The sequence below is a fragment of the Myiozetetes cayanensis genome, unplaced genomic scaffold, assembly GCF_022539395.1.
Source record: "Myiozetetes cayanensis isolate MyiCay16 unplaced genomic scaffold, myiCay2020 scf4, whole genome shotgun sequence".
Lineage (NCBI taxonomy): Eukaryota > Metazoa > Chordata > Aves > Passeriformes > Tyrannidae > Myiozetetes > Myiozetetes cayanensis.
The window spans coordinates 65405584-65428696 of NW_026087631.1; the positions used below are offsets into that span (position 1 = coordinate 65405584).

General features: G+C 39.6%; 1 protein-coding gene across 1 annotated transcript in view; it reads left to right on the top strand.

Annotated features, from left to right (window-relative positions):
* KIAA1328 (KIAA1328 ortholog) overlaps positions 1 to 23113 on the top strand; it is a 175571-nt gene that overhangs the window by 55142 nt on the left and 97316 nt on the right. Inside the window, exon 6 of the mRNA XM_050329208.1 lies at positions 15164 to 15291. Coding sequence (XP_050185165.1) covers positions 15164 to 15291 — 128 coding nt within the window. The remainder of the gene's footprint in view (positions 1 to 15163; positions 15292 to 23113) is intronic.

The following is a 23113-nucleotide window of genomic DNA, read 5'->3' on the forward strand; positions in this document are numbered from 1 at the left end:
AGTAGGAAGTGGTATATTGCGGCAATAGTGCTCAATTTCTTCTTGAACTACAAGCTGAAAAATATTTAGCTCCTAGAACAGCATTTAAACTTTAGTGTGGATTTCTTTACCCCTCCATTTTACAACCTTGGCAACTCTGGCAGTCTGATAGGCTCAGAACAGTCACACAGGAGTGGATCTCTCTCAGTGTAGTGTAAATGGAAGTGACTATGTTAGTGAAAAAGAAAACACAAGAAAATCTGTATCACTTCCTGCATAGTTGAGTCTGTAGGGAGCTTCAAAGGTCTTGCATCTGAGGAAAGTGATGACATGAAGAAAGTGTTCTGTGTGGAAGATCACGTAGAGATCAAGAGAATTGGAAACGAAGTCAGCAAAGTAATATTTCTAAAGAAAGCCTTGTATAAGAGATAAAATAGAAGATAAGTTGGAAACTATGTCTAATATTAAAGGTCTTGGGAACAGAGGGCATGAAGGTGAGAGCTCAAGGAGGAACCCAGAAGGAACAGTTAGGACCATAAATATGTGATCTTGACTGTAGCAGGATATGAAGGGAAAAAGAAGCTGGATTTCGTAGGACTGAGTGAGGAGTGTATCGTGTATTTCTGTGTAAGGTACTGGGCAGAGAAGCATTACATCACTGACGAGATGAGACTACTTCCAGCACTTATGAAATCCCAGGGCACATACCTACACTGGGGCAATTCTGCTATTACATTTGTCATTTCCCTCAGGGGTGTGTAAACAGCCCCTTTGATTTGGTGCTGATTTCAGTAGAGGCTGCTTTTCTAAGTGGAACTTGGCATCATCAGGCCTGCTATAAGCATCAAACCTCACTAATAGATCTATTTCTAGCTCTTCTAGTTGTGAAGAAGGTGGCTCTTCCTCTCTCAATCAGTATGCTGCTGAGTTGCATGGCCTATGGCTGTGCAGACTGAAAAAATATTGAAGAAGTCTGAACTTCAGCATTCATCTTTGAGAGGTGACTAAAACTCTTTGCCTCTGTCTGTCCATTTCAACCTCAGAACTTCCACTGAAAATAAAAACTTGTCCTAAACATAATTCAGAGCCTTATAATAAAACATGTCATGTGGTTAACCTTTAGTACAATGTAGCATTTAAAGAATAGTTTGCATCTTTTGCTGGTAAATTACTACATAAATATTTAGATTAGGTGTGAATAGGAATGTGGCATTATTTATGGATCCATATTTCTCTGGCATTTCAGATGCATGGCTGTTTTGCTCCTTAATAAATGCAGACATTAAAAGAACAAGCACACACACAAAGTGCTAATTTTAAAGCTTTGCAGCTCAGGGAGAAAAATCTCCCCATGTTTTGTTAGAACTGCTTGTCGTCTCCTGTTGCACAGTAGAGAGAAATCATTTAAAACACTTGAAGTTGCATTAAGCTCCTTTATTTCTGATACTTGTCATGGAATGACATGTCTCACCTGCTAGTGCAGATTGGTAGCAGAGCAACCTGTCAGATCTGAAGATGTTTTGGTGCTGTCTGTTCCTTCTCACTTCAGAGGCAGATGTGTTATGGTACAGTTACTGCTTTAATTTTTGTCCCTATCTTGCTTCAGTTCTTTCTCACCTTAATCCTTGGAAGGGGAAGGCAAGAATATGTGAAATGTCTTACTCATAAAAACTGTCAAAGAGGAAGGTGCAGGTTCCTTTTCTTTCTGGTTTAGTTGCAGATCAGACTGTTAGGAAGGCAGACCACAAAGCTACATCTCCAGTACAGGGAGTACAACAGTTCAGAAAATGGTCCTGACATAATGGTGTTGCAGGCAGTTGTGGAAGCACTCTGAGGTCTCATACACAGACTCCTGTGAAGTCCTGTAAATCACTTACCTTGTCTGTATCTCACCTTCTCCTGTATCAAATGTGACCTTCCTTGTAGAAAGAACATACAGGGATGATGAGAGTAAGTCTGTTGATACCTGTAAGCCCTTGAGATACTGCAATGATGAAGCTTGCTGGCTGTTAGCACAGGAGCGAGTTTCCATCTGGGATAGAAAAGGTAGGGGTGTTTCCTTGATCTGTTGAAATTAAGATGTACTGAGCAGCTCTGCCACACTTTTGACTTCTAAATTAATCTCCCACTTCAGAAATTACTTCTTTGGGGACTGTCACTCCTCCACAGTCTCCATGATGTTTATCAACGAGAATATCTGACTGAATTTTCAGTACTTTTGTGCCTCGGACTTGGCAGAAGTATCACTTAGGACCTGTAGGATCTTGTAATTCTGGTTCACTGAACCATTCACTGAACAGTTTCTTGCCTTCTGTTTTGTACTTCTGTGAGGAAAGTAGCTCTCTAGATTTATTTACTTATTTTTATTGTGGTCCTTTTTCTGAAAGCTGGTCACTTCCAGTGTAGGGTCCTTGCAAGGTGTTCGCATACACTGATTTTCTTTTCCTACTTGTCGGCAGGACATAGGCATTCCCACATAGCTTGGTGTTCAGGTTGCCTTGATCACCTGTTCATCTGGAAAATAACCCTCATGTATCTGATTTTTCTAGGTCCCTATTGTTAAAAAGCTTCTAATGCTCAGTATTTTTTCCCCATTTCCTTGGATTGTCTTTGGTTTGGTGGCTCAGAAGTTTGTGATGACCACAGGAATGTATTTTACAAGAAGGCTTGTTCAGACCCTGAGCTGACTGAGCTCTTCTAAGCACCCGTGGCAATCCCTGCATTATTGTCAGTGGCTGTATGCATGGAGTCATCTCACTGTGATTCTGACTGCATTGCAATAAGTAAAGAATTTGCCAAAGAACTATTTGCTTACTCAAATATTAATCCTGTGAGAGGAGGATATCTGAAAGTATCATTTTCTTGCTGCCAGTAACTGTCTCTATGCAAACTCTTTTCAGCTATTTTTTCTTCTGATGAGCAGTTTTGAGTTTGAATTTAGGAATTCCTGTCTTCAGGAGTAGCAGCCCTCCAGCACTGATATCCTCAAGGCTAACACTTAGCAATGTTTCTCAAAGATGAATGGAGAACTATAACGGGGGAAAAAAATACATAGCTATAGAGAAGAGGTTCTGTCTCCTCCCTACCAATACATGAGACCTCCTTGGTTCATACACATCCATATGGATATCTGGGTATGCTCCGTGTAAGAAACCAGGAAGACCTCCAGAATGCCACCTATTCTTTAGTGGTAATAAATGTGAGGATGTAAGGATGAGTGTTTTTTCTTGCAGGAGGCAGCAACTTCCAGAGCCTCATGATTGTTTGTACGTGAAGGCGTGTAAAACTCCAAACAGACAAAACTAAATGAGAATGGGTCAGTGTCACTCTGGCCTGTCCTGGCAAGATGCATTTTCTGATACAAAATTAATCAGCCAGAGTAAACACCTTTATTTCCAAGAACAGTAGAAAGAATCTCAGGAGCTGTAGATTTGGCTCCTAGAATTTAAGTCTTTGCTATCAATACTTCTTCCCAGTAGAATCACCAGGTCATTAATTTTCTTTCTCTTCAATAAATATTAACCATTTGATTTGAAAACTTTTTTGTTACTGTGGGGTAGCTTTGGAAAGTAAAGTGTGAGGGAAAGGAAATTTTGTAAAAGTCCTTACTAACAATGTACAAGTGGTAGCAGTTCTCTTCAGATGATTGGAGGAGAGGTATCTTCATTATACTTAGCATGTTTTAATATATTTAACTTTACTTAATTGTAATATGATGAGAACATAAAACATCTGTACTGTGTCAAAGTGTTATAATACTGGCAGGGGTCACAAGGATGTGGGAGAGTTTAAGGGCAGGATAAGCAAATAGTAATATTTGCCCTGCAAAGTCTCACAATGTCCAGAAACCTGTAATTAAAAACTTTAATCAGGATGTTGTTCTGTGTTTGATAACACTGGCTGGATTTTGTTGTTGTCTTTTTAGGAATTTGTTTAGGAACATTTGCAACCTCAGGTGGAGAGCAGTTTCTCCACTTAGGGCAACTCAGAAGAGCTTGTAAATACCTGAATCTCTCCAGTTGCTGAATAAACGCATGTTCTCTGTCCTGAAATTCTTGCAAGCTCATGACAGTTCTCCTGTTTGTGCAAGAATAATGGCCAACCTGGTCTCTACTATATGTAAAAGTGTATATTTTTTCTTCCCCTTATACAGTACTAAGGTGCATTGTTCCAGTCTGTCCTGGTTTACCCATGGACACCAGTGTATGTAATCTGGGAAAGTGTTGTACTGTTCATATGATACAGCTTCCTTTTCTTCTCCAGTGATCCAGATCTGAAGATTTTGAAAATGCCTCAGAATTTGAGGAGTTGTGGGTCACTTCAACTAATTCTGTGTCTCAGATTTCCAGGAGGAAAGGATATAATTATTTGTTAGGTTGGAAAGGTAGAAGTTTCCTGTCTTATAATATATGAATGGTCTGAGTGTGAGGGAACTGAAGTCAAGAAATGATACTCATAGTGTTGACAAAACAATTTTCTTTTTTTTTTTTTTTTTTTTAAATTTTAAATTTCTCTCAGTTTTAAGCTGCCCTGTTTACCCACCCATGTCTTTAATTTTGATCTGTCAGGCTTATTTTTGAGTACTGTTATTGCCAAAAGAGCCTACCACCAGGAAGAGCAGCAGAACACACCCTGTTTCAGGCAATACTATTTGAGACCTGAGTGCTGTAAATGATGTAGAAATGTGCATGTATTAATGAGGGGTATAATAGGTTTCAGTGAAAGTGGGAGATAAGATGTGTTAATCTTGTATATTAAATAGTCCTACAACAATGAACCTTATAATGAGGCTGTTATTAAATCTTTTCTTCACTGGTGTCAGTTCAGTGAAACCAGTGCTTCTCAGTTTGGCATGTTTAAGGCCAGATTTCACAAGAAAGGACCAACTTTCTGAGGCCTTTGTCATTTTGAAGTACTTAATTAGACATGTACAGCATGGGATGGAAAAGATGATCTTTTCAGGACTCCATCATGGAATACTTTCCTTTTTGGGGGGGTTTGGGAACACCTCCTTTAAAATTATTATTGGTGTGCTGATATGGAGTCTGATTTGACCTCAACCGCCACTTGGAAAAAGGAGCACTGCATTTCTCTCTCTACATCGTGCAAACAGATTGTGTTTTAACAAGGTTAGAAAGACTGTCAAAATAGCAATAGTTTTAAATGAAAAAAATAAAATTATCTAGAACAATCTGTGATTTTTACATTCTGTGCTGTTCTAGCTATAGCACTGAAGGAAGTTCTATAAGAAGGGCAAGATTTCTTGGCTCAGTGGTATTTATTTTTTTCTATTTTTGTCCAGCAGCATTTACAGATTTTCATCTTGCCACTTGCAGTCTTTGCCAGTAGTCAGATTAAGATCTGCATGCTCCTCTCTGATTATGTTCTAGTTTAAAAGGAGGAAATAAGGAAGTTTAATACCCAAGCCTGATTCTGCCTGTGGAAGATACAGAGAGGAAACCATGTTAGAAAGTAGCAGAGAAAAATTTCCCTTAGCAGCCAGGTTTCTTTTCCAGTAAGGACCCAAATGCGGATTTACTCATTCTGAGGGTGGTGGGAGCTTGGCTAAAGGAGAGACTGCTTTTCCCCATCAGCATTATTCCTGTTTGAGGGTGGTAAGGAAAAGGTTCAGAGAGACTCACTGAATATATAAAATTAGGAGTGATGATTGATTGTCTCCTGTAAGGAAGCAGCAAGAGAGACACCACTGTGTATTGTCAGGTGATCCCCATTCTGATAGTAACCAAGAACAAACCTGATTAGCTTAGTTATAAAACAAGTTTATGTTTTGTGATCTTACATTCTCATTCCCTGCAAAGCAGACACCTTTTTGATTTACTATGCATGCTCTTTAATTGAGATGGAGATGCTGTAGCTCTGCTCTCAGTAAATTCAGCTTTTACATTCCATCTCTCTTTTGCCTCTTCATCCCCTTTTCTCCATGCATCTGACTCCAAGCTCACATTTATCCTGTTAAGTAACTTCTCTTACGGTGTCTAAACGCAAGAGGCTGAGCCTCCTTTCTCAGATACCTCAGTTCCCACCTTATCTCTCCTCGGGCTTCTGCCCAGGAGCCCCATTGTCACATTAAAGAACATTTCTGCTTCAATATCGAGTAGTACTGAGATGACACGTGGCTTTGTGTAAATGGTAACGGAGGCTGGTGTGAAAGTTTTTGGGGTGGTTTTTCTTCGTGTTTCTCACAAAGGCCTGCAACTAAAACAAGCGTTTCCAGCGATGGGCATCTTAACATAAAGCCCGTGTGGGTTGGAGGGGAGCGCAGTTCCAGGGAGAACCAGGAGCGGGGGTGGGGGGGGATTACCTGTCGGGCTTTCACGTTTCAAAGTGGTGGGCTGTATATATCCCCTTTTCTGTGACAAAATGAGTCTCGGGCTGTGTCGGGGGGCGGCAATACCCGGAGCGGGCACTGGGTGTCGGCACAGCCCCGCGTTTGCCGCCGCCGGGGACGGTCAGCGCCGCCGCCGGCTCTGCAGATGCACATATGGCACAGTATTATCGTTTTATGGTTACAATTATGAGCAATTTGATAGAAAATGAAAGCTAAATTATGCAGTGTTCCTTTTATTTGTTTAATTTTTGAGCTCCAAATATGTAAAAGGAAAAAAAATAGCTCCGTGCTGGGCTTTTTTTGTGTGTGTGTGTGTGCTAGGGTGGTGAGAGGTGCAGTACCTTCCTTTTGGCTCCGTGTTCTCACGCAGCGCAGGTTGAGATTATTTTCTGTCGTACATGATGAAATGTGTGGAGTTGTTCTCAGGTACCGGGACCGTTTTGCACAGAAACTGTGTGTGGCTGAATCTCCAGGCTCCTTTCTTCCATTAAAAAAAAAAGCATCGTACATTTACTGGCTGGTAGACAAATACATAAGTAACAAGTTCCTTAACAGTTTCCAGTGGAAGAGGCTGGGTAGCTGAGCCGTCTAAGCAAATGCCAAGGAAGTCTTTAAATCCTGAAAGTCACTATACTTGTTGGCAGAGCTTCCCTGAAAGGAGCATGTATGTTCTGAACAAACTCTTTCTTGCCAGTGAAGAAAATCTCTTGCCATCACAGTTCTTAAGCCAAAAGTAAAGATTTTTATGGCCCACGCCAGGGCCAGTATCTTGTTAAAATGATCTGTGGGGTCTGTTTTTTGTGTATTCAGGTTCATAGCTTTTCTGTCGTCAGATTTTTTGTGGTCATTATTACTGTTTTTTTGGTGGTCATTATTACTGTTTTTGCCAGTATTTGTAGTGGTATAACTTGTCTCTTATGTGTTATGTTCTTTCTTCCTTTTCAGTAAAAGAAAGTTGTTAGTGCAGCCAGGCTGCAAAAAGAACCTTAGTTTTTGTGTTTTGTTTTGTTTTTTTTTTTTTTTTTTTCCCCCCTCTGCAGGTAAGTATCCCTTTGTTTGTATTAATGAAGATAAGGCTGGAGATGTGCTTTCCACTTGGAATAGAAAATGCAAGCTCTGAGATGGTATTTGCATTTATTGATCCAGGCACATCTGCTGGCATATGATGGTGTGTGATATTTTTGTCCTTACCCACCTTTGAACCAGAGAACATGGCAGATAAGCTGTCCAGTTTGATTGGCATATCCTGTGGAAAGGATTTTCAATACATCAGATCAAATCCTGTACCCTAACTTGCTTTTGCATTTTGAAAGTGTGATAGAGACTTGTCTTGGGTTCATGTGCTACGCTGGGAATTAGGTTTAGGTTTAAAGGCTTTCCTTGCTCACATCAAATCATACTGGCTATCTTTTTCTTTGGCCAATTTTAGATGCACTATATTTGTACTGTGCATCTCAATATTTTTCAGGATGTTTAAAGCAAACTTGGGAATATCATCATCTGAGTGGAACAGAGCATCTTGGTAGATGATATAAAACTCAGGCTGTCTATAAAAGAAATTAAAAAATTACAAGTACTAGGAATAAATCATACTACTGAATTTAACCAGGGTAGGAAATCTTGCGTCTCTTCTGCTGCTGTTTTTTGAGGATCCATTTTAACAGTTGTCCTACAGGTGATGTGGGTGGAGATGGAAAGATATTTTTTGGAAAACAACTCATTCAGCTGTTTAGGAAACAGCATTTTTTGTTTCTGTTCACACCTGACGTCAGTGAGTCTAGAGACTAGATTTGAATTTGATGTTTTACATGTGCTTCCTGAAAGCTCCAAAGGATGGCCCTGGCTTTGTCCCTAACTTTCTCAACTCGTTAGCTTTTCTTTAGGTAGGTAACCATAACTTAACTAATTTGTATGCACCATATACAGTCTCGGCTCACTTCAAAGTGTAATCAAGTCATGAACTAATTACAATACCATATTCCCAAAGAATGTAAATTTAATTTCCCTTCAAACAGAATGGGAATGTATTAAGCAATTCTTTTATATGAGAGCTGTGGCATTCAACAACATAATGCTGATGCTTCAAACAGAAGTGAAGTTCTTAACTTTTGTGGACCTTGTGACCTTTTTCCCTATGCATCTTCCCTTTTTATTCTTGCATCTTGAGTTAATTTACTGACTGGATAACAACATTAAAATATTCAAGTGTAAATTAAAATGTAACTGTTGGGCTTCAGGTTGGAGATCACTCTGTCTTATTGTATGTGACTTGCTTCTTTATAGTGTTTTCAGAAATGTGCTTCCTAAGGCATTCGGATCAGAAGGAAATTGTATTTTGAATTGAAGGCTCATAAGGTTCAGATCCTCATCAGATGATTTCTTTAATACGTCGAAAAGTGGATGTGCAGAAAGTTCCCTACAGGTTCTTGCCATCACTGTGCCAGGGAGTCCACATAAACTCAGTTATATAAGAATGAGCGAAGTGAAGTTGTTCATAAAACATTTTATTACCTTCAGTCTTTGCAGCAACTTCAGAGTTTAGATAATAAACCTTCATAGAAGTTACTAGTCTCTACCCTTTCACAGAACAATGATTCACATAGAGTCAAACTACTTATTTTATTTCTCTTAATTTTAAAGGTAGAAGAAACATGTTAGGGTTGACTTTGATCTGTGCCTGGATAGTCTGATTTCCAAAATGTAGTCCTGTTGTTGTTCTTCTCAGATGAGATGAGATTGTCGAAGTGCAGGACTTTATGTATTAAGCAGAAGTTGTATTTTAAAATTAAATGTGGGTCAGCTTCCAGTGAAGTATGTAATTGTTAAATGCTAAAGGAAAGAGCTTAGAATATCTTAGTTTATATTTTAAAGTGTTCCTTTTAGATGTTAATTCATTAATACCAGCAGTTTATTTTTATTCATATGACTTTTCATATGTAAGTAGTTGAAGCTGCATTATTTTAATCCTTTCTTTGGTTAGGAAGAAGAAAGCCTGCAGGTGGAAATCAGAATGACATACATATTGCTTCTTTCCCAAAAGGCATGGTATCTTTCTCCTATTGATATGCAAAATATCAAGGCAGAAAATAAACCCTATTGCATTATGTGTCAAAATACTGTGAAAAATATATGTTTGGGTGATGCATGGAAAAAAATGTGGGTCCCCTTCAAACTGAGCACACTTGTAGCGGAATTTGCCACAAGTCTGTCTGGGCCTTTGGAGCTCTCCAGACCCTACAACTTCTGTTCCCTTGTTCTATGAGTGTTTAGATGTAGCTTGATCCTTAGTTGTAGGTACAGGGTTGTAGGTACATTGTTTGAAGACCCAGCTACGTGGGTCTTGGCCTTTGCCTGAGTTTGGTGAAATGCTTCCTTACTCTTACAGCATCCTTTAAAGGCATTTTTGAGCTACTGAGCAACTGTACAGTGGAATGCTGTAATGGTACATGGTGTCAAGTTGTGGATGCAGTGGTGTGTCTGTTAAACAGATGTGAACTTGCTGTGACGTTGTTCAAGTTGCCAGGCACAGTCCAGCTGTGTTCTGCAAGTGGTGTAATGTTGGTCTTGATGCCAAAAAGAAAAAAAAAAAGAAAAAACAATGCCAAAAGCCCACAAAAACATCAAAGCAAGGTCAGTTAGGTTAGGGATGAGTTGCCTGATGCTGTGCTGCTGTGACTGTGCACAGCAGCTTGAACAGGTCTGGCTTATACCCACCTGGTTGGAAGGTAGGCAGACAAGATCAGGTCTGCCTGCAGTCTACTCTGAGTAGAATTTTCTTTGGAGAGCTGAGACATCTCTTTCAGTGCTCAGCCCAGCTTCTCAGTCAACCCAGTGTCAGTGGCACTTCTTTAGCATCTCCTACCCTGTCTAGTTTTTCACAGCATTTATCTTGAAGGGACCACCTGCGGCAGTGAAGGGAGTTTGGTCTTTGCTGAAACTGCCAACATGATGATAACTAGTCTGTTTTCTAGATGCATGGCCTTAAGCAGGAATTTTTTAAAAACTGTGCTTTGTGGCTACTGGGGTCATGATTGCAGATGTCAAAAAGTTTTCCATATGCTTAAATCATATCACTGAAAGTTTCTTGTCTCTACCACAAAGTGTAAGTTATTGCTGTCTTATTTCAATTTTAATCTAACTTGAGTTTGACTTTTTCCTTCCTTTGCTTGTTTTATTCATCTTTTCATATCTCTGTAAGAGCTCTGAGTCTCTAGAGAATCTTCCATTGGATGTGGGGCGTGATGGCACTGCAGCATCTTGTGGCTGAAGGTGGAGAGTCAGCTCCTGTGTTCTGTTCTGGCCATGGATCAGAGTATGCAGCCCCGAGTGAAAGGACAGCCCAAGCTGGAGCTAAAGTCAGGGAATATAGGAATGAGTCATCCCTGGGCATCTTCTTTGATGCGTGGGAAGTCTATTAGGGCTTTGTCTGCATGGGTGAACTCAAGCAAACTTGTTCTTTAAGCTAATCAGGTGCAAGATGAATCTGGTCTGTTAGTGCTGTGTCTGAGCTGTGCTACTTTACCCTGCAGCTGCAAGACATGTGTTGTGGAGCTGGCTTGTGGAGTGTGGGGCTGCTGGGCTGCCCCTGTGTGCTCAGACATGCCCAAAGACACACCGTACCACACTGTGCCTATGTGTAATTAGAGCTTCTGCTTGTCCCAAAAATACTTGTGACAAGCCATTGAGGAAAGAGTCACTAGGTGAGGAGTTCTCACAAACACTCTGATAATACAGAAGGGCCTTTGTTATTAGGTTGAGTGCAAAAAAAAAAATCTCATTAGCTGTGTTCTTTTCCCTTGCTAATAGCTTCTAGAAACCCTTTTTCCAGCCTTAGATTCCTGTGATTGGAGGATGCTTCAAAGTTAATTTTACTTTTTTTAAATAAAGGGAGGTAAAACTGGACATTTGTTTGTAATGATACAGGGCAGAAAAACCCTCCCTTTTTCTAAAGAGAAGGTTCTCTACACTCTGTGGTTTTATTGGTTTTGTTTTTTCTTTTTTCTTTTACGAGAAGTGATTTAAGAAAAGCGAAACTTCAGCAAATAGCTCTCATGGAGTAGACTGGTGTTGGCTTAATTTGGAAACTTGGACTGCAGCTGAAGAGACCAATGGTTACTTAAACTGCTGTAGTGGGAACACACACTCTAAACCAAAACACTTCAGATTTTAAGCTGACCTTCACTTGTAGTCAAAGTGGCGGTGGAAACGGTGCACCAGGTACAGTGCAGGAGGTCAGTGGGCACACTGGAGATTGGCCCTTCCACCCCCAGTTTCTGGGAACAAGGAATTGCATGTCCTACTTCAGCTTGTGAGAGGCTAAAAGTATTTCAACAAGGAGTAAACAGTGAGTAGTTGATGTAGTCATAGACCAGACTTAAAAGCCTGAGGCTTGAGAGTGGAACTGAAGGAAGAGGAGGGTTGGGACTTTGCAAGGTGGATAAACACTACCAGACAGGTGGCTGCTGCTGGGAGAGGAGTCCTCTGCTCCCTGCTGCCTGTTCTGCCTGCTCGTCTTGTGCCGGCTTTTGTGCCTGGTGGCTCCTTTGCCTCAGTGGGTCAGTTTGTGGAGCCCTGGAGTGAGGGGTGTGGGGGCTGCAGAGCTGGTGTGGATGGAGGGAGTGAGCAGGAGAGTCTTTGGCTGCAATTGAGCGTTAGGTTGGCTGTGCCCTCTTGTGAAGCTTTGCCCCCAAGAGAAAGCTCTTTGTTACCTGCCGAACCCCCTGGACACCCGTTCCTGGCTTCCGTCAGCGTCTCACCACTGCAGGCTGGCAGTTCTCCTTCTCAAAGCCAGTTCTATCTCCACTGAGGTTTTTATCTCTTAAGAGCCATAAATGAACTCTTAATTCTTTGACTTACATTCAGTGATGAAATTAACTAATTTATTATATAAAATATATAGTACTTGCAGTATGGCACTTAAATTTGGCTGTTGAAATCCTAACCTTTGCATTTCTGATTTTGATTTTTTTATTTTTTTTTGTTTCTCCTCTTCCAAGTACAACCTTAATACTGTACTAACAAACTGCATAAAATGTATTACTCTGATACATTCCAATGCATATTTCTTGGACATAAAACTACCGTTCAGTGAAATGCCAAGTACCACTTCTCTCAGGTAACTAACATCTTGCAAATCCAATATTTGTGCTCCTGAACACATGAAGAAATACCTAATGTGTGCATTTAGGCATATTACTTTTTCTGTGGAATACAAATCTGTAGGACTTGTCCTATCCAGTTTTTTCAACCTTACAACTTTTTATTTTTAAAAGCAGGTTATGAAATTATCTATCATTATGTATGTGTTTGTCCAGAGACTGTATTGCCTGAGTAGATGTGTACCCTTGTTATATCTGAGTGACTTAAATATTTTTGTGGCAGTGTTGTATATTGCCTGGCTAATTTGCAGGAGAAGAAAATAGAGATCATCTTGCTGCTTTTAGCAAAAATTGAGTAGAATGGAAGAGTAAAATCTAATATTAAGGCTTTTTTTTTTTCTTCTTAAGAACATATTCTGCAGTAAATGTACCAGCACATTTTTAAGAATTACCATATTTTCAGCTATTCTGCATGTCTTAAACAAATGAACTTCTTTTTTTCATATTTGAAGCTTCATGTTTACTTACTTAGTAAGCAAAGCAGGGCTTTAAACTCTTAGGCTATGGTGGCTGTAACAATACTTTGCTTAATGTAGAGTGATTGTGTGAATGAACAAAATTTTAATCTTCTAATACAGAGAGTTTTAACTGTTACTGTTGCCAACCGAATCTTACAAGAATTTTAGGGATGTCTTGGCTGCCATTCAAGCTTGTGTGAGCTGTTGCCCTTCCCACTCATGACCATGTAAGTGACCCTTGGGCAATCAGGATTTGCTTGCATACTTTGCTAATGTTAATTTTGCGTGTCATGTTTTAGACTATTTTAAATAAATCTGGTCGCTGCACGCAAGAAGGGGTGGCATCACGTGCACAGCGAGTGCTCTGCAGGCCATAAAACACAATTTGGGCATCTTTTTAATGGTACACTTGCCTGGGAGTGAGGAGGAGCTTGCCTGGCTTTCCAGCAGGACTGATATGACACTGTGGCAAGAGTGAGGGTAGGTGTGTGGCCATCAGTTGTGTGCCCCAAGGCTGTTTAGGTGCTCATTCCTTGTGCCAGCAGTGTGCTAGCTGGAGGGAGGAGAGGGTAAAATCTGTTTTGTGGGGAAGGGGTTGCTGCAAGCAAAGTGAATTAAGAGGGCTGTAAAAAATTGATAAAGATAGGACTGTCTGTTTTTATATTCTGCCACATAACATGGGTTTAAATGAATTTCCCTATAATTTGTCTTCAAATACCGACATTTAACTCTTAGGCTGTATAAATGAACTGGCTTTTTCTAGAGTAAAATTCATGCCCTGCGTCCAGGCTAATATGTTCACCTACTATAAACATTACTGCCTATGGTTACAACTGGAATAAAAAATTCCTTTTATATACATCATAGCTGGCAGAGACTCCTGAGACCACCACAAATCACTTCAGCCTTTTGGTGCTCTCTGACGAAATGAAGTGAAATGTAAAACAGCTCAGGCTTCAGGCAGGCTGGCTCTGGAAAGCAATTAGCTTGTTAAGACTGTTGTTTGTACCCTCCCATATTTCCAGGTGCTGAGCAGAGGTGTTAGAAGAGCTCTCCTGATTGATTTCAGTGTTGGGGTTTATTAACCTTCCATTCCTTCCTAAAATGTTTTGCCTATTTTCTTGGTAGCCTTTTATTTAAAGGAAAGAAAAGCAACCAAACAACAGCAGAAAAGAAGCCCTGGTAAGTCCACCCTTCTTGCGAAAGAACAAGAAGGGAAAAAACCCCCCACAAAACCAAACAAAAAAAAAAGAAACCCTCAGGGTCATAACAGGGAATAACAAAGCAGTGAGTTATTTATGCAGCCATGATTGGCAAAAATGATTGCAACATGAATTTGCCCAGAAGCAATGATTAGATCATAAAAATGTTAAGGAAATCTGTAACTCAACACCGTTTTATAGATTGAAGAAGTTTTTGTTCCCTACCTTAATTGCAGTGACTTGTTATTAAAGTATTTATTCAGAGTAATCTCTTTGGACAGCGAGCCCTTATCCCATCTGCATGCATAATTAAAAGTGAGGGGGGAGAGAGGGGAGCATAAATGGTTTACCATGCTACATGAGCAAGGGAGGGAATTACACAATGACAGGTGAAGAGCAGATTTATCTCCTGTTGGAATTTCAATGCTGCAAGCAAGGCAGGACACTGTTGCTAATATCCTTGCAAACACCACAGTTGCTGCTTCTCCAGATTACTGTCCAAAAATTATTACCGGTCTCTGAAAGGCCTGTAGCGCTGCATCTGTGGCTGTGGGGTTTTGAGCCACTGGTGCTCAAGCAAAGAGATTGGATTTGGATATGTGGGCTTGTGAATCCATGTCTGTGCTTAAAAACGGACTGTTTACTTACTTGGCTGGGTATTTATTTATTTATAAATAAACATTGGTAATGGCTGGCTCTGCTGAATACGAATCAGAGGGTTGTAGTTGTTCCAACTGAAACAATGTCATCACCTGCCTCCTGCTGCTGTCCCTTTGCCAGTGATAAAAGAATTTGGTGCAATTCTTCTTTTTCCACTCTCTGAGTAGAAAGAAGGGTGTACTTGAACATTCATCTCTAGGCAGATTTATCATCATTAGGCAGTACTCAAACACACAGTATCTGTTTTTAAATTGAACTGTTAAGGATCTAAATCAGATTTACACAGAGTAAGTTGGTATATATTTGACTCTAACTGTTCACTAAAGAATGTTTTTCCCTTAACTTCTGATGTCTCACCTCTGCAGCAGCAGTACAGAGAATGCCAAGAACTTCTGAGTCTTTATCAGAAGTACCTAGCTGAGCAGCAGGAAAAATTATCACACTCCCTTTCTGAACTCAGTGCTGCCAAGGAGAAGGAGCAGAAGGTAAGCTCTTTTTTCCCCATCTTTTTTTTTCCCAAATGACATTCAAAACATCTTTTCTCTTTTCTTAGAACCGTAACTTTAAGTGTATAGTCTTGCATCATAAAGTGTTGAATACTGTTTTGTGATTGGTTTCTCATTAGTCCTTCCCTTAATACATGGATTGCAATAAAACAAACAAAAAAAAGCCCCACAAGTTTTGGGTCAATAAAATGGGTGAAGTTAATTGACCATGTTGTACTGGAGTAGGAATCACAGGAACACACACCTTTGCCAAGGAAGAAGTTAAAATGCTCTTCTGTTTTCTGTTCTGTTTCTTAAACAGGAAAATAATTGCAGTCACTCTAGATATAGCCTTTCACATTTTCACTGTGGCTTTTGATGATTGAAAAGAGCATTACAGATGATGTATTTGGTCAATAAGAGCTTTCTCAAGTCTGTAAAGCAGCTCATCTGATTTGAGCTGTTTATAGAAGACCTATAGTTATATATGCGGTTAAAGCCAGAAAATGTTGACTACAGGTACGTGTTAAATTAAGTGGCAAAGTGTTTCTCAGATGTATTTGCCCAGAGCCTTGAAAACATGGTTGCTTGAGATTTTTTTTCTGATAGCAAGGTACTTGATTTGCATCCCTGCTGATAGCAGATAGTACCTTGGAATTGAAGACTGCTTATGTGAAAGCGCTCTTCCTGATGTTCTTTCCTGCTGCTTTTTTTCAGTAGCTTCCCTCTGCGGATCTCCAGAATCCATCCTACCTAAGACCATGCCTTTTTGTGCAGGTTATGCCCTTGATCTTTTCTTTTGCTAGAACAGTCTTAAAGGCTTATTTTTAATAGGGCTAGAAGTAAAGTTATCAGCACAGAGCATCCAGAAGGAGGCCGGATTCTGGCATCTCAGTGGCTCCCTACAATGAGAATTACACAGACATATCCTACTTCTGAGGAGCCTATGCAGGAAGGAGTCTTCTGATTCTGTTCAGGAAGCAGGTAGCAATACTCTGAGTTCATCAGCATCAGGAATTATTTTTTATCCTGATGATGGGTTTTTATTTGTAAAATACATCGTTGAACGTTGAGCTGTTTGTCAGAGTTTTAATCTTTATAAACATTTAATTTCCATTCTTTTGTATTTTTATCTGCCATCCATTTTGTAATGGCATTGAGTTTGAAACAAGAATCTTTTTCTCTCAGAATGGGTGATGTCTGTGTTGAGGCTTGTGGTATGCAGCTTGCTGGGGATCTCCATGGAAGACAGTCCAGAGGAGCCCATGTAGTTCAACAGCACTGTGGCAGCTGTGTTTGGGATTTTGCCCTGCTTAACACATCATCTCTTTCCTTTTGACTTCAAATACACTTATTCTGTACTAGGTTAGCCCCTAGAATAGAGGTATCTGATACCACCACATCTACAGCACTAAAGCATGGAAGCAGATAATAGGAAACCTTCATCCCAGGGACTGTCAAATCAGCATCAGGCAGTTCAGCAGTCCACCTTCATCTCCTCTTGTTCGGCTGTCTTCCTAATCACTCAATCAGTGTAAATACAGAGACTTCTTTAAAGTTGCTTTCTGGTTTCATGTGCAAAGTTCTATCAGGCTTTGATCCAATTATTTCTTTTCTCTATACTTACATGTGCTTTTGTCCGCAAATGCAAATTCAGATATTATATCGAGGTTTGCCTTGACATTTCATTTATGGTTACATACTCTACAGCTCCAGCCTAATAGGTCTGAAATTACCCTACTCCTCTTGCCCTGTGCAAGGCTTTGTAGGCATAGATAAAAACCTGTCAAAGCATGCTTCAACTGTTTTTTTTCTCATAGCTTGCAAAATATTTCTGATGTTTCTAGCCTTCCTCTTCAGTTTTCTCTTTCTTTGCATTTCACTTTATAAATTACCATTTTTTTCCCCTGAACAAGCCCTTTGTACTGTGTTTCTCCTCACAGCTCAGAACCTGTGGAGAGATTTGCAGGGCTGTCTCACCCTAACACACTGCTCCATGTGATAGCTTTCCAAACCCAAGAAAGGTCATTGGGTTGCTTCTCGTTGGATTTTTGTGTCATTGTCACATACCTCTTGTCTTAATACCTGAACTGTGAGTGTCGTGATGGGTCTCTTCGTTCTGTTTGAGTATTGTCTTAACACAGTAGTTCAGGCAGGCATTCTGCTGTCTGCCTCAGTGGGCAATCCCACATGGGAACACAACAGAGAGGGATTTCTGAGAGGAAAGGGGACAGACTCAGAACACTTTTGTCCTGTTTCGAGTGCTGACCACTCCAGCTCTTTCTGCACCACTGAAGCTTTTATGCTGTTCCTTTCTGTTTTAAGCTGGACTTCAACAAAAGCCATCTTGTTTAAATATTGGATTAAAGAAAGTCTTCCTCAGTTTTGTTTGAATCCAGATTAGTTTGGAATCTCTTGTCTATTTCTTGTTTTTGGCTGACATAAGGAAGTCTTGGATATGTCTGAATTTAAATCAGGATATACTATCTTGCCACATAATTTTCTCTTCATAGGACTGTCTAGGAGAGATAATAATTTCTTCCTATTTCAGGACACTGCTGATCTTACCAGGGTATCTGTGTTTTGATGTACAATGTTCCAATTTTCCTGTGTCTTGCAGAAACATGGGACTCCACAGTTGTACTCTGTAGTGATGCTGTTCTTTATTCTACCTTTTCTCAGCTGTTCTTTCTTGTTTCTGTTCATTTTCTCTTCTTTCTCCTGCTTGTTTATTTGGAGTAATTTCTAATGCTACACCTAAATCTTAACATCTCCTGCTTCTGCTTTTTGCCTGTCTGCCTCATTATTAAGCACCATAGTGCTGACCATGAGCTGTCACTTTCCTCTGGGCATAGATTTGAAACCGTCTCCTCTCAGTGCTTACATGCAGGGCCTTCTGTTAGAATAGGACAATTAACAGGTCAAGAGAGCTGCAGCATTACCAGACATCGATGGCATTGTTGCAAAAAGAGATGGACTTGTATGGGAAGAGGACTGCAGTAGCTGCATGTGTGTGGCTGAAACACAGCCCTGGTTTGTAGCTATATTGAACTAATGCAGATACTTTGGTGTTAAGTTTTATTTTTGTCTCTTTTAGTAGCACCTAATGATAGCAGTAATTCTGAAACTGTGTTTTCCTCTTACCTAATATTGCTTCTTTATAACGAAAGTCAGCCCTCAAAATGTAAAGAAGCATCCTGGTAGTAGTGAAATAAAACTGCTGGGAAGATGGTGGTAAGATGATTTAAGTCAGAACTCTTGTGGAGTCAATAATCAGTAACTGGAACATGGAGCTTCCTTTTTTGTGAGATAAAGTTAATTCCATTTGAAAAGATACTTAAGGTGACATGAATTGAATTATTCAAACTGGCCTTCTCAGCATTAACTCTAGGTTAATATCTCATGATGCCTCTGGTTTCATTATAGGAGTTTTAAGTACATAACTTTTTATAATAAATTCAATACCTAGAAGCCGAACTGAAATTGGTTTACCTTCTACCAACCCATAAAAAGAAGCATTAATTGTAAAGTGAATATTAAAGTGGTCACTAAAGTTGACTCAGATAGATTCAGAGAGATAGCACTTGTATAAAGGAAGAGCTCTACTGAAAAATAGGCTTCTGCCTTGATGTTAATAGCAAATACCATTCATATTAAAATGTAGTTAAACCTTTTTTATCAAAAATGATTTTTGGATGTTCTCTCTGCAGCTCCCAAATGTTCAGTCTTTACCATTTTCAGAAGCTTTACACAGACATGTAAAGAAAATTGCCCTTGTTCTAGGTAATCAGGTCTGACCTACTTTATATACTTACTGCTTCACTGCCATCTCAAACGGTGGCAAGAATCCAGTTTGCTTTGGCAAGTCTCTGGCAAATGAATCTGTAGATGCTCTGCAGTGTAGGGTAGGACTTGAGGCACAGAAGTTGGACCAGTGGCTGAGTTTCTGCAGAACTGGGGTTCTTCATCTGCATCACCTTAAAGAAAGATAATACCTGTAATCTCAACTGTGCTTATTAATGCTAATCCTTGAATTACAAGTACAGCTGGCAGCTTTTGTTTCTTATTTGTGAAAGATTACCAATACATCTGCTAATTCCCTTGGTGCACAAAGATTCTTGGTATGTGTGCGTGTGTGAAGCTTCTGTTCTTCTTCCCCGTGTAGAAAAAATATGGATGTGGAGTGGGATTATAGACAGAAAGGAACATCAAGAATTTATTTTCCACAGTGTATCGTCTCCCCTCTTCCTGTGTATTATGTCATTTGCCTCCTGTTTGGGGTCTGCCAGTGGCACTCATCAGGAACAAGGTACTGTTCTATGCTAAGCACCAGTGTGAACATCCTGAAGGACCTGGTCAGCTTTGGGTGTATCATAAAATCTTAAAAAAATTGACTTTTGGGGAGGCTACTTTTGTTTGTTTGTTTGTTTTTTGTTGTTTTTTAAATTTTTTCCTAATTTTACTATTTCTCTTGAATTTCTTCTTCATCTTAAAAATTGTTGAATGCAGTTGTGTCATTTCGCGATAAAGTCCAAAGGAAACCTTTTTCTGCAAGAACTAGAAAGCTTTTCTTTCTTTATGTGTCAGTGACGATGATTCTTTTCTGTATCATTGTCTTTTTTTTTTCCTTAATAAGGCTGATTACATATTAATCTTCAGACACTGATTATTGGAATTATTATTTTTTGTTCCTTTGAAAAAGATACCAAAACGTGTCAATCATTGGAAGCCTTTCCTTTGTGATTGTCACGAAACTTTTCAATTTTTTTTTTTTTTTCATCACAGGTCACCTTTAAACGCATTCTTAGCTTGCTTAAAGAAAATAAAATCCCACATATGCAAAAGGTTTTGAATGCTATGAGGTAAACCTGGATGATAGAATTGACTTTGTCTGTTTACCCAGCTGTACGGGAACAATGGATGAGCCCATCTGAAAGATACTTGAGAACTGGGATAATAAATAAAGAACTAATTTGACTAGGGACCCAAGGGTATTAGAATAATTTTACTAGGCCAGACAGAGACAGTTTTAGCATGAGTAACTATCGGGAATAGCCTTGCCTTACCTGTGTTACTTTCTGCAAATCCTCTGATCTCTTTCTCTGCCTCTCTTATCTGTAAAAATGAGATAATGTTTTTGTACTCATTCATTCTGTTTTTTACTGAAAATGTCAAGTTTTGGGTGCTTCTTCAAGTGTGTTCAAAGTGATTAACAGTGATATTTCAGATACAGGGTGGTCTGAAATAGACTACCTTGTAATAGCGTAAAGAAAAATAATGTTTTTTTCCCTTTGCCTCTAAGTTACTAGGTCATAGTTAATTTACCTGTCTTTTCTAAAAAAATGCTGACACCAAAGAGCAATACAGATGGATATAAATATCTAAATGAAAACGAAACATTGGTATTGAAATATCTGTGTAATTGCTAGCATTCCCAATAGAGTTTCACCTGCACTCAGTCCCCTGGAATGTGTGCCACAATAGAACCATTCTTGCCCAGTCTGCTTGCTGGGTGTGAATGATGCTGTATTTTTGGAGATAAGCACTTCATTCCTGAGCTCACTCACCACTTAACTGAGATCTGTGCCACTTCACTGTCTCTTTGTTCTACGGTCTTTAATCAGCCTTGTTTCTAGTCTTTTTAAGATATTTTGATTTTCCTTTTTTTTTCCTTTGAAGATACCTCTTTCCATTTCATACACTTTGCTTTAAAAACTATCTGTCCTGTGGAAATCTTTTCCTTGGGTGAACACTTATCTCTCGTATTTGTTTTGCTGTTGGACGATAAATCTGGAAAGAAGACAGTGCCTTCCTTTCCATTCTCCAAGAGCAAAACATCCTCTTGGCTTTGTATTCTTCTGGTGATACTGTTACTCCTGTGAAATGATATATCTGGATTTATATGAGAATTCAAGAAATCCGTAGCAGAATTGCCTGCTACAAGAGAAGCACTTCCCCCACTCTGAAATCTGATGTTGCAGTTTCTCCCCTGTAACACTGGGACAGTGCTTTGTGGCCATACTGACCAGCATCTGCTCCCTTTGAAGTGGGAGTAAGGCTTGCTTCAGTGGATTCAAGGCTGCATAAGAATGCACTTGCTCTCAAAGGTCTTGTATTATTTACTCTGGGCCTTGAGGAAGAAAACTTCTATCTTTCACTTTGTGGAGTTACCTGTTTACTCCTAGTCATTAGGAGTGTAAGCATCCCAGCTGCCTGTCCGTATACTGGCCCTTTGTTGTACATTTGACCTGCGCACATGCCCTTTGATTCTGCAGCATTTGGCCTCTTTCAAAAGTTGAGACACTTGAAAAGCAATTTCTCATGTACTTATAACCTGTGGCATGTCCTGTGTGCTGCGATTAATGTTACATTCCTGAAGTTCCTGACTTGTTGAAAACCAATGCTGGTGACTTTCAAAGCCCAATTTAATAAGGACCTTAAGTAATTTTAAAGGTGGCCTTGTTTTGATGAGGGTGTTTTGGCCAGATAACTAGCGGACTTGAACTTTTCTGTGATTCTCTTCTGTATTTTCACTAACCCTTCAAGAGGGTGATCATCCTGTGAGAACATGTAAAATAAAAGTGAAAATGCTTTTGGGCCAGTGGCAATAGTTCATCAACTGGACTCTTATTTCTTAAAGTGGAAATGATTAGACTTGCTGTTTCTTGGTGTTGAAAAGAGTAAAGTCTGCAGGCTGCTCTAGTACTTTGTAAGGTAAATATCTTTATTCATCACTAGATTACAGATGGTATGATATAAGTGATTACTGTATTGAAAGATAAATTGCTTGCCATCTCTTGCCAGCAAAGCACACATTTTTGTGTGTTGATCAGGTTGTTTAATTAGAAGTGTCTTTATTTAATGAAAGTCAGGTGATTATCAGTTCAGGGCACTATATGGCCTTCCTATGGCAGAAAGATTTTTCATGAGAGCCAAGGGTGTAATTTTCTTTCAGCTAAGAAGGTGGGAATTCGTTATCTGTCTGTACCAGGATGATTGCCTGCAGAAATATCTCTTTGAGTTAGTTCTGAATACCCTAAGATTTAGCTTGAGTCTTTCATTTTGAGCTGCAAAACCTAAAGTTCAAACTTGAAGTTTTTCCGATGCACAGTTTGCCATTTGAAGTTTGTAAGGACTTTTCTTCTGGGATTTTATCCACCATAGGACAAATTTATTAAGTTCTTGAGACAGTTGGACTCATCTCTCTATATAAGGAGAATATAACTGGTGGGGTGGCATCAGCAAAGACTGCATACATGTTGCATGAGATTATGGTTTATAGCAGCCTGATTACCTGTCTCTGATCCAGTGCCTGCATTAAATACCACTGCATAATGATTTTTAGTTGCCATCTATTCATGGCATGTGCCAGAAGATGTCTGACATGTCTGGCTTTGATTTATAGTAATACACATTTCTCTTCATTTTGGAAATTTGCTCTTATAATTTCAAAGTTTGGAACCTGGAGAGAAACAGACCATTTAGGCATTCAGGGCCGTCATGTGCCAATGATGATTCACAGTACCACCAACCGAAACAGGGATACATGAGTTTCTCTTGTTTATGCAAGAAAACTGTCAATCTGAAACCAAAATAGTCAAAGCTGACCACACAGATACATGGGTTCTCAGGCGGGCTGAGCTACTTACTAAGACGTAGAGGAAGGGAAAGTGAATGATGTGCTCTGACCTTTTTTGGAAGTCTGTATTACCTTGAAGTTGGTCTCTGCCTTGAAATAAAGTAATATCTTGTCAGTCTTTAATAGATGCATTTAGTTCCATGTTACATCTTTCCCCATCTCTTCTCTGTAAAGTGACAGCAA